This window comes from Mobula hypostoma, unplaced genomic scaffold (genome assembly GCF_963921235.1).
Source record: "Mobula hypostoma unplaced genomic scaffold, sMobHyp1.1 scaffold_88, whole genome shotgun sequence".
In the NCBI taxonomy this organism is placed as follows: Eukaryota; Metazoa; Chordata; class Chondrichthyes; order Myliobatiformes; family Myliobatidae; genus Mobula; species Mobula hypostoma.
Window position 1 is genome coordinate 133,364 of NW_026948254.1, and position 12,985 is coordinate 146,348.

The following is a 12,985-nucleotide window of genomic DNA, read 5'->3' on the forward strand; positions in this document are numbered from 1 at the left end:
TCACCCTCTCCGGCAGCTTCATCCTCCTGTGGCTGACGAATGTTGCAGAATTTATCTGTTATCACAACACCGGGATAGGAACACAGGGTATGATTCGGAAATTATTTTCGCCTATGCCGGATGTTTGCTAAGGAACTTCAGCTGCTGCACGAACACATTCATTTACGCCGCCACTCAGTCCAGATTCCGGGAGCAGGTGAAAAGCGTGGTGAAATATCCGTTCATTTCAGTACTCCGGTTCATTAACAGAGCAGCCCCCTAAGGAAGCACAAACCTGATCACAGTCAGACCCGCTTCTCCCGACTTCTATCCTCTCTTCCCTAAGGTGACGCAGCTGGCTGAATATCGACGGACCGTATAGCTACGATGTCCATACAGTAAGCATTGTCACTCTCTTTCGACCGCACGTCTGGGAACGTGAAACTGTATATCCACTTCCATCGGATTCTCAGTCCCCAGGTCAATGTGTCAGGTGAATGACATCATCCTGCAGTCTCCGGGAACAGTGACTCTCCCCCCACACTGCCCTCTGTCGGAGACCCCGTCCTCTCAGTGACCCTCCCCCCCACACTGCCCTCTGTCAGAGACCCCATCCTCTCAGTGACCCTCCCCCCACACTGCCCTCTGTCGGAGACTCCGTCCTCTCAGTGACCCTCCCCCCACACTGCCTTCTGTCGGAGACCCCGTCCTCTCAGTGACTCTCCCCCACACTGCCCTCCTTCGGATACTCTGAACTCTCAGTGACAATGAAGAGGTTCCACTTTCTCCTCAGTCCCCAGATACAGCGATTCTGTGTCCACAATTGAAAACAATAGAATCAGAATCAGAAGCAGGTTTATGATCACCGGCATGTGACGTGAAATTTGTTAAATTACCAGCAGCAGTTCAATGCAATACATAATCTAGCAGAGAGAGAGAAAATAATAATAATACATGAAAAACATAATAAATAAACAAGTATATCAATTACGTATAGAGGGGATTTTTTTAAAGTATGCAAATACTGTATATTAAAAAAAAAGCTAGGTGGTGTCCAATGCTTCAATGTCCATTTAGGAATCGGATGGCAGAGGGGAAGATGTTGTTCCTGAATCGCTGAGTGTGTGCCTTCAGGCTTCTGTACCTCCTCCCTGATGGTAACAGTGAGAAAAGGGCATTCTCTGGGAGCTGGAGGTCCTTAATAATGGACGCTGCCTTTCTGAGACACCGCTCCCTAAACATGTCCTGGGTACTTTGTAGTCCTGGGTACATCTTCGTCCCCAAGATAGAGCTGACTGGATTTACAACCTGCTGCATCTTCTATCGGTCCTGAGCAGTAGCCCCTCCATACCAGTGATGCAGCCTGTCAGAATGCTCTCCACGGTACCACTATAGATGTTCCTGAGTGTATTTGTTGACATGCCAAATCCCTTCAACTCCCGATAAGATAAAGTATATTACCAATCAGAGTTACAAATTACAGCAATTCTCTAATATCTATAATGTCTGATGATGGTGGCCCTGCAGCCCTTCTTCCCGTTAAGTGTGACCAACCGACCCTTGTACCAGGTGGTTGACACTACATCTGTTGTAGTGGTGACCATAACCCGTCCATCCAGTGGCGCAGAAACTCCGTTCATTGTTCCCGGTGGTTGTGAAGCCTCAGCCGTTGATCTATGTGGTGTTGAACCTGCATTAATTGTTCCCGGTGGTAGTGAAGCCTCAGCCATTGGTCCGTATGGTGTTGAACGTCCATCCAATGTTCCTTGTGTGAGTGACCAACAATCCATTGATCCCGCCGGGCTGACCATCAGTCCAATGTACCCGGTGGGGATGACCCAACGTCATTGATCCTTGTGGAGGGGGTGGGGTGACCAGACATCCAATTTTGCCGATGGAAGTTACCCTTCCATCCATTGATCCCGGTGAGGTGACGACCCATCCTTGTCTCCCGGTTCTGTGTCCCTACATCCATTGCTCTTGGAGGATTTGACCTTTCATCAATTATTCCCGGTGGAGGTGACGCTCCATCCACTCTTCCCTATGGATGTGACGCTTCATACACTGTTCCTGATAGAGGCTTGTCTTTGTTCATTTTATCTGATATCAACTCATAATGTCTGTCGCCATGGAGACGACGCCGGCAGTATCGGCCGTCACTAACACTGAGTCCAACGTACGTCACTTTTCCTGCAGTCCGACTCTCAGTTACTTTGGTCGAAAGAGCAACTTACAGCCTCAAAATAAATGCTCAAACACACAAGTAATGGCATTAATCGCACTCGGGGACCATTGTTTCGTTGAAACGTCGCCCCGACTGCTCAGACGCCTCCCACATCCGCAGGCTCCAGCGCTGGGCACCGACTGCTCAGACAACGCAGCTGATAATATCCAACCTAAAGGGGAAATCACAAATGATGCGTCAATAGCTCGTTATTACTTGTTTACTAGCTACTCTATATATAGAATTGTAACATTATGCATCTCGCAACTGATCACTACTCATTTAGTCGACCGCAATATACTTACAGGTGCATAAAGGATGCGGTAATAGTGCGGAAGCATGTAACGAACAAACGATAATAGATTCCGTAATTCTAAATCATATCCGGCGGAAAATCAGAAAGCTTTCCTGTTGCTATATTGACTCACAAAGGCATTAGACTTGTCCCACACTCATGGAGAATAGACGCTCTTAAAATATATAAACTGCACCCAGTCCTTGAGAAATTCTTTCAACATGTGGAAGCATTAGCGTACTGTAATTACTGTAGCGAACAAACACAATAGAACAACCACGGTTATCAAAATAAACCAAGGTGTTTTTTTTTTCCCGGGCGACTGTGTAAATCCACTGTGGCTCTCTCCCGTTTTACACCCGCAATCTAATTTACTGAATCGGACGAAAAATGACATCAATTCAGAAACAATGGAGTCGATTATACTTTAATACCCTTTCTATACATGGTTGATTTGAAATTATTTGCTCCTTCATCAATGAAGAGAAAACAACTAATTCAAATAGCAGTACTATTTTCGAACGTTATAATTATGAACTTTGGACTGGATGAGTGTCGAGAATTTAACATACAGAAAGGTGCAACCGAGCTAATAGAATATAAGCCACAGCAGCGGGATACAATACAACCGATGGACGAATATGGGGTGTAAATATCTGGTATATCAACAATGAATGAAAACAGATCATAGTTTCCTAAGGGAAAACATTTTGACAGAATTTACTTCAAGGTTTCAGAAAATCTGTTAAACGCAGCTCAACAGTAAAGATACAACAAAGGCGATACACACTTTCACTACACCCATATTAACGCATCATTTTGTCATAATATCCGCAACAGATCTGGAAATTTAAAAAGAAAAGTAAGAATTGAAATGGGATTTTTTTAGGTAAAAAATGTATATTCGAATTCGCTTAGATTAACTCTATTTATTATAGAAGAGGGACGAGGAATAACAGACATTAAACATTTACTGACGATACAACGACAGTCAGATACAACTTCTGACAATATATTTTCATCAACGAAAACCGTATTCAGCATTCGACGCGAGCACAGGCAATTCTGATAAGAAGTACAAACCACTGAACTGAAATGAGAGCACAACTCAGAAGTAAAGAAGTAATTATGAACATTGAAAAAAAAGTTATCTAATGGAAGAGCATGGCCCATGATGGGAGACTCCTCCCCCCACGATCTGAGCAGACTGGATTTACACAGGGAACCGTCGAACGCCCGGGTAAAAGTTGGAGACTTCCCAGAAACAAAGAGTTTCTTGTGGCAATGCAGGACCAAGTGGTTAACACACACACACACAAATCAAACATACTTATAAAAGACAACACAATCAGCATGATAAATTAGAAAACACAGAGAGAGAGAGAGAGAGAGAGAGAGAGAGAGAGAGAGAGAGAGAGAGAGAGAGAGTGTAGAGGAGATTTACAATGATGTTGCCAGGATTGAAGGTCTTACGTTATGAAAACAGGTTGGGTGAACTCGGCCTTTTCTCCTTGGAGCGACGGAGGATGAGAGGCGACCTGACAGAGGTGTATAAAATAATGAGAGGTATTGATAGCGAGGGGCTTCTTTTGCCCAAGGACTGAAATGGCTAACAGGAGGGGGCATAGTTTCAATGTGTTTAGAAATAGGTATCGAGGGGATTTCCGGGGTATTTTTTTTTTTCACACCAGAGTGGTGGATGCGGAGAATGCACGGCCTGCGGCGGTGGTGGAAGCGGATACAATAGGGTCTTTTTAAGTCCTGACGAAGGGTCTCGGCCTGAAACGTCGACTGCACCTCTTCATAGAGATGCTGCCTGGCCTGCTGCGTTCACCAGCAACTTGTATGTGTGTTGCCAGGGTCTTTTCAGAGCCTCTTAGATAAGTACACGGAGCTTTAAAAACTAGAGAGCTATGCGCTTGGGAAATTCTAGGCAGTGTCTCGAGTAGGTTACATGGATGACACAGCATTGTGGGACGAAGGGTCTGTAACGTGCTGTAGATTTTTATTTTCTCTGTTCTGTGGAGCATGATGGGGAACGTCTTCATCCGATGGTGGTGGGAATATGTGACAACTTGCAAGAGGATGCGGATACTGTTTCCCCATGTATCAATATATGAATTAGTAGGTTATGGTTGGCTTTGGTGTGGTTTCAGATCGATAGGATTAGCCAGAGTAACAGTTCAGCACAGACTAGCCAGGCCGAATCGTCTATTTTCCGCAGTGGTGTTATATGCTTCTATGATTTTAAATTGAAATTGAACCGACGCAGACATCTCCACCCAGCACATTCTGACACCAGGGTGCTGTTTCCAGCGCGGCGACAAATAAATGTACTGTATGCACAGTATATGTAAATCAACGATGTATAAAGTTTGGAATAAATATAATCCCTCCATCCCTCCCCCACCTGTCTTCTCCAATCTTTTCGGATGTCCCCCTCCCCCTCCCACTTTCAAATCTCTTACTAGCTCTTCTTTCAGTTAGTCCTGACGAAGGGTCTCGGCCCGAAACGTCGACTGTACCTCTTCCTAGAGATGCTGCCTGGCCTGCTCCGTTCACCAGCAACTTTTATGTGTGTTGCTTGAATTTCCAGCATCTGCAGATTTCCTGGTGTTTGCGTTAATAAATAAAATCACTTATTTATTGTTTGATTTGTTTATTCTATCTTAATTGTTCGAATCTATCTTTGTTCTCTTTTGCTTATTGGAACACAACCGCAATCACATATTTCCATCCAATCTTTGCATTTTTTTTTCTTTTAACCGATTCCCGATGTATGAAATAATCAAAGCCAGCTATTTCTCCAATCTTTGCGGCAAGTGTGAAAACTTATCACAGCAAGAAGGCCAAAAACACAAAGACCCCAGGGTTCCCTGTGACTGGAGTAGAGAACTACAACTACCGTGAGGTGCTCCGACGCCACCGGAAGTTCCGCTCCCTTTCAAGTCACCAGCAGTTCAGGAGAAGCAAACGCACAGGCGCCCGTGTCTTTATAAATTTACCAGTATATCATCGTTACCAGTATATCCGTGGTAATGTTTTCATCTAATCTGACTGTAATAGTCTCATTTCTTACCGCCGCACATTCATTGAAATCATCGGTTATTTAATGAACACTTGCCTTTTGGTGGACTGTGTTACAAGACAGAGGCAGGGTTTGCAATCAGCTTTACAAACTATTATCTTACTGTCCGATTTGTAACGAATTCATTTTACTACTGCGTCATTTATTTCATCGCTGCGTCACTTTGATCAGCGAAACCCCTTAAATTTGCGACTTTTCCAGCTGGTGATTTTGCAGAGACTTCCGGATGACGGAATACGAAACAGGTAAGCGAGCACCGCAGAGCATAACTATGCAAAGTGTCGGGACGCAATTACATTAAAACAAGGAGTAATGGCGGAGAGGCACAGGAACTCGGAGCGGGGGAATGAGAAACTAGCAATTATGTAAAAATGACTGTACAAGCGTGGCTGACGGATGGTGAGACGGGCAGCTCGGCTCTCCGCTGCACCATTGCTCTGATGGAGGTGAAATGGACGGTAGTTGCGTCACTGACGGTAGTTCACAGGAAGTACGTACGTCACAAAGGATGGGACCCAGTGACGTAATTGGGGAACAAGTCAGAAATACGGAAGGGAAGATCACAATGACAACACAACAGGGCACTCAATCGTTAGCTCGATGTAGAGGGGAAAATTTGGAGGAATTCAGAGATAGGTGTATGAATAATAATAGGGTGTAATACTTCGTGAGTTTATCTTCTTAAATACTGCCCGAGATAGCCTAAGTGCCAGCTGTTTGGATTGGTAACAATGTGTTATGAGCCCCCAGGAATGCTTTGTGAATTAAGATGTACATGATTATGAAAATCAGACGGTGACCCTCGATCACTTGTGAGGGAATGAGACTGTCCCCGTGGCTTATGTGTCCGTGGGGGCTCATTTGTGACCAATGGCCATCACTCTAAACGATCACAGGTTGTTAGAGAGAAAAGATGGAACAGACGTTGAAGTCAAACACCTGAATGGTCGAACACTAATTCCGGTGGCATAAGGCAGGAAGTTGCAAATGTTATATTAGTAAACGCTGCACATGTGTGAAGCTTTTGAGAAAACATGGGTGTCAGAATGCTCAGGTTAGAGTAAAGGGCAGCGCTGGAATAAGCAGGCAAGCTCTTTTTACAATGACCATTAAGGGTAATATTAGGAACAATACGGAGATGAGGTATCTTCTGGATATACGCAGCCGGGATCAATCAGTTCCTTGTTCAGTAGAAGGAACATGACAGTACCTGAGTAGGACAAGGGTTGGCCAAGAAATGCTCCTTACTGAAAAGATCAAAGAGAAACCGAAACGATTGATTTTAGAAGTGTGACTGCAGGGAATAGACGCCGTTAACATAAATGCTGATCTATCTGTAGAACCACAGGAAATGGTCGAACTGTTAAATGAACGCATCTCATCTATAATTACATGTGAGACGGACATTGTGAGTTCACTGGAGGGGTCTATTGCACGTGAGAGCAAATCAACATTAGAAAGGTTGAAGTTCTGGAGTTCTTCATGAATATGGTCTCCAAATTTGAGGAAGGACATTCTTACTACTGAGGGAGTGCAGCGTAGGTTCAGGAGGTTAATTCTTGGGATGGCGGGACTGTCATACGTTGAAAGATTGGAACGATTGGGCTTGTGTACACTGGACTATAGTTGGATGAGAAGGGATCTGATTGAAAGATATAAGATTGTTTAAGGGATTTGACACGCTAGAGGCAGGAAACATGTTCCAGAGGCCACAATTTGAGAAGAAGGGATAGGCCATTCAGAACGGAGTTGAGGAATTTTTTTTTTTTCACCCAGAGAGTTGTGGATCTGTGGAATGCTCTGCCTCAGAAGGCAGTGGAGGCCGATTCTCTGGATGCTTTCAAGAAAGCGTTAGATAGAGCTCTTAATGATAGCGGAGTGAAGGGATATGGAGATAAGGCAGGAACGGGGTACTGATTGTGGATGATCAGCCATGATCACAGTGAATGGTGGTGCTGGCTCGAAGAGCCGAATGACCTTCTCCTGCACCTATGGTCTATTGTATATTGTATATCCTACTATCTTCGCCTACTCTATCCTATGGGGAAACAAAGCACAGATTGTTGTGCCTTTGGAAGCGATCTTTGTGCCCTCCTTATCAAACAGTAATGAATGGAAAGGATGGCGGATGGACAATGTTGTGTCGCAATGTAAGACACAGATAAGCCGGGAACTACTGCAGATGAGCTTCACAACAGTGCAGGGTCAGACAATGGATGGGATTCAGATGGACAGGATTTACCTGAAGAGACAAGTGGTGTCGCCGGCAGGGGTCAGTTTGACCGAGTGGGCAATGCAGTGACAGGTGGAATACAGTGTATGAAGGTGTGGGGTAGGACTTAAGAAAGAAAGATTAATGCGCAAAGAAGTTTCTAATTGCGGAGGTAATTCAGAAAAAAAAAGATTCATATGAAGTGACGAGTCCCAGCTCTGGATTTACTGAAGGCTAACGTGCAGGGCAATTGCTTAGTAAAGAAGCGAATGCAATGCTGGCAGAGGAGTCGCATTTGATGCCACCGATGGCGCGGAGGTCCGGTTCGTGGGTGAAGTTAAAGAAAATAAAGTTTGATTGTTAATTCGTGAGGGGGTTCACAGTTTCTTGGTGAATAGACTTGGGATGAGAAAGAGATTACCTGAGAAAGAACAGCAGAAGAGCTCGATGGAGCGAATGAGCGGATTGTGCTTCTGTATCCTGTGGTTTAATGGTCTGATTCCGAGTCGTTCGACCGTCAGTATTGACCATCGAGCCTTCGCCCAAAGTCTTAATAAACTGTCTATCGACAGCTTCTGTATCCTGTGGTTTAATGCCGTGTCATTTGACCGTCGGTGTTAACCATCGGGCCTTCGACCGAAGCCTCAATAAGCTGTCTATCGACAGCTTCGATCGCTTTGCCTTCATGAACGGTCTTGTTACCTGCTAAAAGACACCCAGGGAAATGAGGAAGGAAGACTTCCTTCCTCACAACGTCATGCAAGTCACCATCAGCTACAGACTTTCTGCAGGTGATATTTGGACCTTGGAGAGACACTGCCTGTGCAGGGAGACACATCACAATGTTGATACCAACTGACTGGACAGGCACACTCACAGCTGAAGTGAGGATCTCTGTACACGCCAGTGTTGTCTGCTCATAGTGTTTCAAAGACCGTGCCGATGTTGGAGGCAATCAGCTAAGTCTCTTTGTGGCGCTGTCTGTTCAGTCTGCGTACGGGCCAGGCTCGATCTGATTTCCGGAGCGCTCAGTGTGGATTCCGCCCGTTCTCCTAGTGACGGCAGTATTTCCGCTAGTTTCCAGTTGTTCCGTTTCCTCTCCGTCACCGAGTGCAACGGCTTTTAGGCCACTCGACCGGTGAGTATTTACACCGGAGGGTGGGATTCGTTATCGAAAGTGTCGTGGCGGTGACGACAGCCGGAATATAGCGAAAGAGAATAAAACAATAAAAGGTAGGTTGAGTTTAATAGTTGATAGAAGGGTTACGTGGTGGGCTGTGGGTGCGGGAGGGGATGTTTCCGAGCTGCGTCTTTCTCGGAATCTAAACCAATTTTATTCTCGCATGTGCCACGATCTTCGGTGCCCGCCGGTTCTGTAACGTCAAGACAGAAAGAAAACAGCGACCGCCTCGGAGAGGCATTAGATATTGCGTTTGTTAATCATTTGAGTAATTGACGTGAGAGGATATTTCGCTGCGCTGATGAACTGCTCTCTGAACTTTGTCTGCGTTACCCCATAAATAAAAGTGTTTGTACAGCAACTTAATAACATCAGCATGTAACCGGTGTGTTCAACTATGTATTCCGTAACGTTGTAACTATTCTGATCCAACTCGGCGATGGTGTTATACAGGAATTCGGCGACATTTAGGGACCACAGAGTGATGAAGCTTCCGGAGATGGTGAGAAGTAAAATCACAGACCTCCTCCTGCTCTCCATCTCCGGGTCACTACGGTTATCTCCCTTGGTATGGCCCCTCAGCCCCTTACGGACGCGACTTGTCACTAGGATGTGTCTGACTGTCAGAGCGTTGAACAGTAGTATTAACACGAACGGGAGTAACGGCGTTAGGACGGTGGAAAACATTCTATATCCCACCCACCCGGGATCCTCAAAGTAGGCCGGCTTTCGAATACAGTCCCAGGGTATATTGTCAATCACGTTAACAGGACGAAATATAAAGAAGATGGGCACATTTTTAAAAAAGAACAAAACACCGGTTGTTGTCAGAATCACAGCCGCAGTTTTCCCGGTGCAATACTTTGCTTTCAGCTTCTGCCTACAGATGGCGACAAACCGATCAAATGTAAAAGTGACGGTGAACCAGACAGAACAGTCAGTGGCTGCCTCTCCCAGGGCAGAGATCACACTGCATACGGGGGTGATGTCCAGGAAAGTCCCGGGGAAGTAATAATAACTGACCCGCCACAATATGACCGGAAAGACGATGGTTAGTAGATCCGCCGTAGCCATGGCCACCAGGTAGCGGGTGGTGCAGGTGGAGATGCCGCACTTTCCCCGGGACAGGATCACAATCGCCACTAAATTCACTGGGGGAACAGCAAAAATAATGAGTGAATTACTGTCTCGCCGCTCCATGTGCTAGATGAGTTGGAAATTGAGAAGAATACTCGGTACTGGAATAGGAACTTTGTTTTGGAATCGTTAACTGATCACCGAAAGTGCTTTGTAGAAATCAATATCATTCTCCCATCATCACCTTTTCTACTGAAGCTTGGATACCTCGGCCGCATTCTCAGCGGTAGTGATCGCCGCCTTCCCGTGAGCTATGATCTGCCCGGTCCTTCCTTCTCATTCCATTTAAGAATTTCAAATGAATTTAGTTTTTTAGTTCGATTGTTTTCGCTTCCCCCTCAGTTCCCGTTTGCACACGGGGCCTCGGCTGGCTCGCTTCTTTTAAAATCTGCAAGTAATATTTGTTGGGGTTCCTACACCAATTCTTTTCTGATCGGTGTCAGTATGTAGGATCAGAAAGTTCCAATTTTCGCTTTTACATATTGTGTCTGACCGGATGAACATTTCAGATATTTTGCTTGTTAGTGCTCAAAATATCCAATTTCTAAAGCATAGAAAATATAGTTACTTCGAATCATCTTCCTGTCTTAGATGTCGCTCCAAATCACTGCAGTGTTTTTCTAAATGCGAAGCTTATTGTTCCAGAGCCCCTGACGGAAATCGCTGTATTGGCTCCTAACTCCAATCGCTTCACGGAACAGTTCATGGAAACAATCCCTGGTGCACTAAAATCGCGCATAGACCCTGATTTAAATGTTGGAAACTCCCGATAGTTTGAAGTCCAAGTCATAAGTTTTGTCTACCTCTCTCCCCTGAATCTCACTGGCGAGCCGCTTCCCGCGTTTCCTTCACACTTACAGCGATTTGATAAAGCACAAAGCAATGTCTTTACATTTGAATTTAAAGCAGGTTGCACTATTGATATGGAATAATACCGAGCGCGCTGGATTATGGGGGTTTACATTGACAGCGGCATCACAACGCTGTCGGTAAATGAACGAGTCCAAAGACTGTACACACAGAACTGCAAAAGTTAATTCGCCTATGTTCTCACCAGGAACACCAATAACGGCAATGATCATGTGACATATCTTCCTCACAAGGTAAAATGTTTCAAGCATACTGTGTGAGACTCAGCCTGTCTTCCAGCTGCCCGCGATCTCGCTGAAGAAACTCTGAGCTGATGAATCTCCACGGTCATTCATTTATACTCGCTCCAGCACACTGAATATTCAATACTACACAAGGCTGACGTGTCTTCCAACAGCTGGGATAAAAATAAAAATAATATAATTCAAGTGAAATCCCAACTGTGATGAGGTATGGATAGCTTGACACGAAATTGCAAAATCTCAATGACGACACGACATAACGGAGAAGTCAGTGAATATAGTTGTGAAACCTTCTCAGGCTGAACTCTAGGTTTCATAATTGCTGTTGTGGAAGCAGCTAACCCTTTCCTCTCCAGCTCTGAGGAGCGTCTCGGCCCGAAGCATCGACTATTTAATTATTCATTTCCATAAATGCTACCTGGTCTGCGGAGCTCCTCATGCGATTTGTACGTGTCAAAACATTTTTCAGAGGAATGTTCGAGTAGCAATGCATCACCTGAGGCTTAATAGAAGTTGAGTAATGCAATAAGCATTGATCCGAAAGATAAGAGTAATTCAAAAATGGAAAGTTTTAAAAAGAAGAAAATTCTTGTTTTTTAATGGCCGAGTCAAAGTTCGGAACTTAATCAGTAGAAATGTTGTGGATGGACATGAAGCGAGTAGTCCTTGCAAGGAAACCTAGCAACTCGTCACAGCTGAAGCCACTTTGTAAGGAGGTATCCGTTAAATTTCCTCCAGGTCAATTTTTTGGACTGATCAATTGCTGCCGGGAACGTTTGTTGGAAAGTACTGCTGTGCAAGGGGGGTCACACGTGTTACTGAAAGCAAAGGTTCACATGTTTTTCCAACAGTTGCATTAATATTGGATCATTTGCCTCAATAAATAATTGTATAAGTCTCATGTCTTTTTGTGTTATTTATTTAATTGGGTTCTCTTTATCTAGTTAGGGACCTGTGTGAAGATCTGATCACATTTTCGGCCATATTTATGTAGAAAGAGAGAAAGTTCTACAGGGTTCACAAGCCACTGTACTTAGGCATATTAACTTATTTGACATTTTGAATTGCACTTTCACTATAAAGATAATACGACATTGTATATTCGTATTTCGTGACGTGCTACCTCTATGTACCTGTGTATTGAATGATCTGAATTGAGTAGCACATAAGAAGGGCGCTCGCTGTGTCTGTATAATTGTTGAGGTAATAAGGTAGTGGGTCGTTGGTTATGGGTAGTGTCACGTGACAGACCAACTTTTTTTTTTGGGAGGGAGGTGTTACATACCCCGTGGGTATTGTCACGTATCCCGTGACGGGTTAAAGAACCAGCAGAAATAGAAAGCACTTTGGAGTCCAGTATTGCTATTAACTAATACTATTTATTAGTAACTACGCAATACAGTAATTTAAATGCAGGTATATCAAACAGAATAGCAATGAATGTGTGTGTGTGTTTGTTGTGTGTGTGTGTGTGTGTGTGTGTGTGTGTGTGTGTGCTTGCGTGTGTGTGTGTGTTTGTGTGTGTGCATGTGTGTGTGTTTGTGTGTGTGTGTGTGTGTGTGCTTGCGTGTGTTTGTGTGTGTGTGTGTTTGTGTGTGTGTGTGTGTGCGTGTGTGTGTGCGTGTGTGTGTGTGTGTGTGGAAATATATGAAAACCAAGCTTCTTCAACTCTTGGGGTAAGCAAGTAGTCTTAAGATGATGAGTAAAGTTCAGTTCAGTTCCTGGTATTGTGCTGAGTACTGCTGGAGAGAAAGAGAA

The 12,985-nt window shown here is 44.6% G+C and overlaps 1 protein-coding gene across 1 annotated transcript; it reads right to left on the minus strand.

Moving 5' to 3' along the window:
* Nucleotides 1-9,218: 9,218 nt before the first annotated feature.
* Nucleotides 9,219-11,236, minus strand: LOC134342207 (probable G-protein coupled receptor 139). Its single transcript, XM_063040179.1, has 2 exons — nt 11,170-11,236; nt 9,219-10,129 (listed from the first exon to the last, which is right to left on the minus strand). Exons 1-2 carry the CDS (start codon nt 11,234-11,236, stop codon nt 9,219-9,221), a joined length of 978 nt encoding a protein of 325 aa, XP_062896249.1.
* Between the last annotated feature and the right edge of the window lie 1,749 nt (nt 11,237-12,985).

Excerpts from the sequence above, each read along its gene's own strand:
- LOC134342207 (XM_063040179.1), bottom strand. The coding sequence starts at position 11,236 with ATGCTTGAAACATTTTACCTTGTGAGGAAGATATGTCACATGATCATT. Across the intron at positions 10,130-11,169 it reads TGCCGTTATTGGTGTTCCTG|TGAATTTAGTGGCGATTGTG; the intron begins GTGAGAACATAG and ends CTGTTCCCCCAG.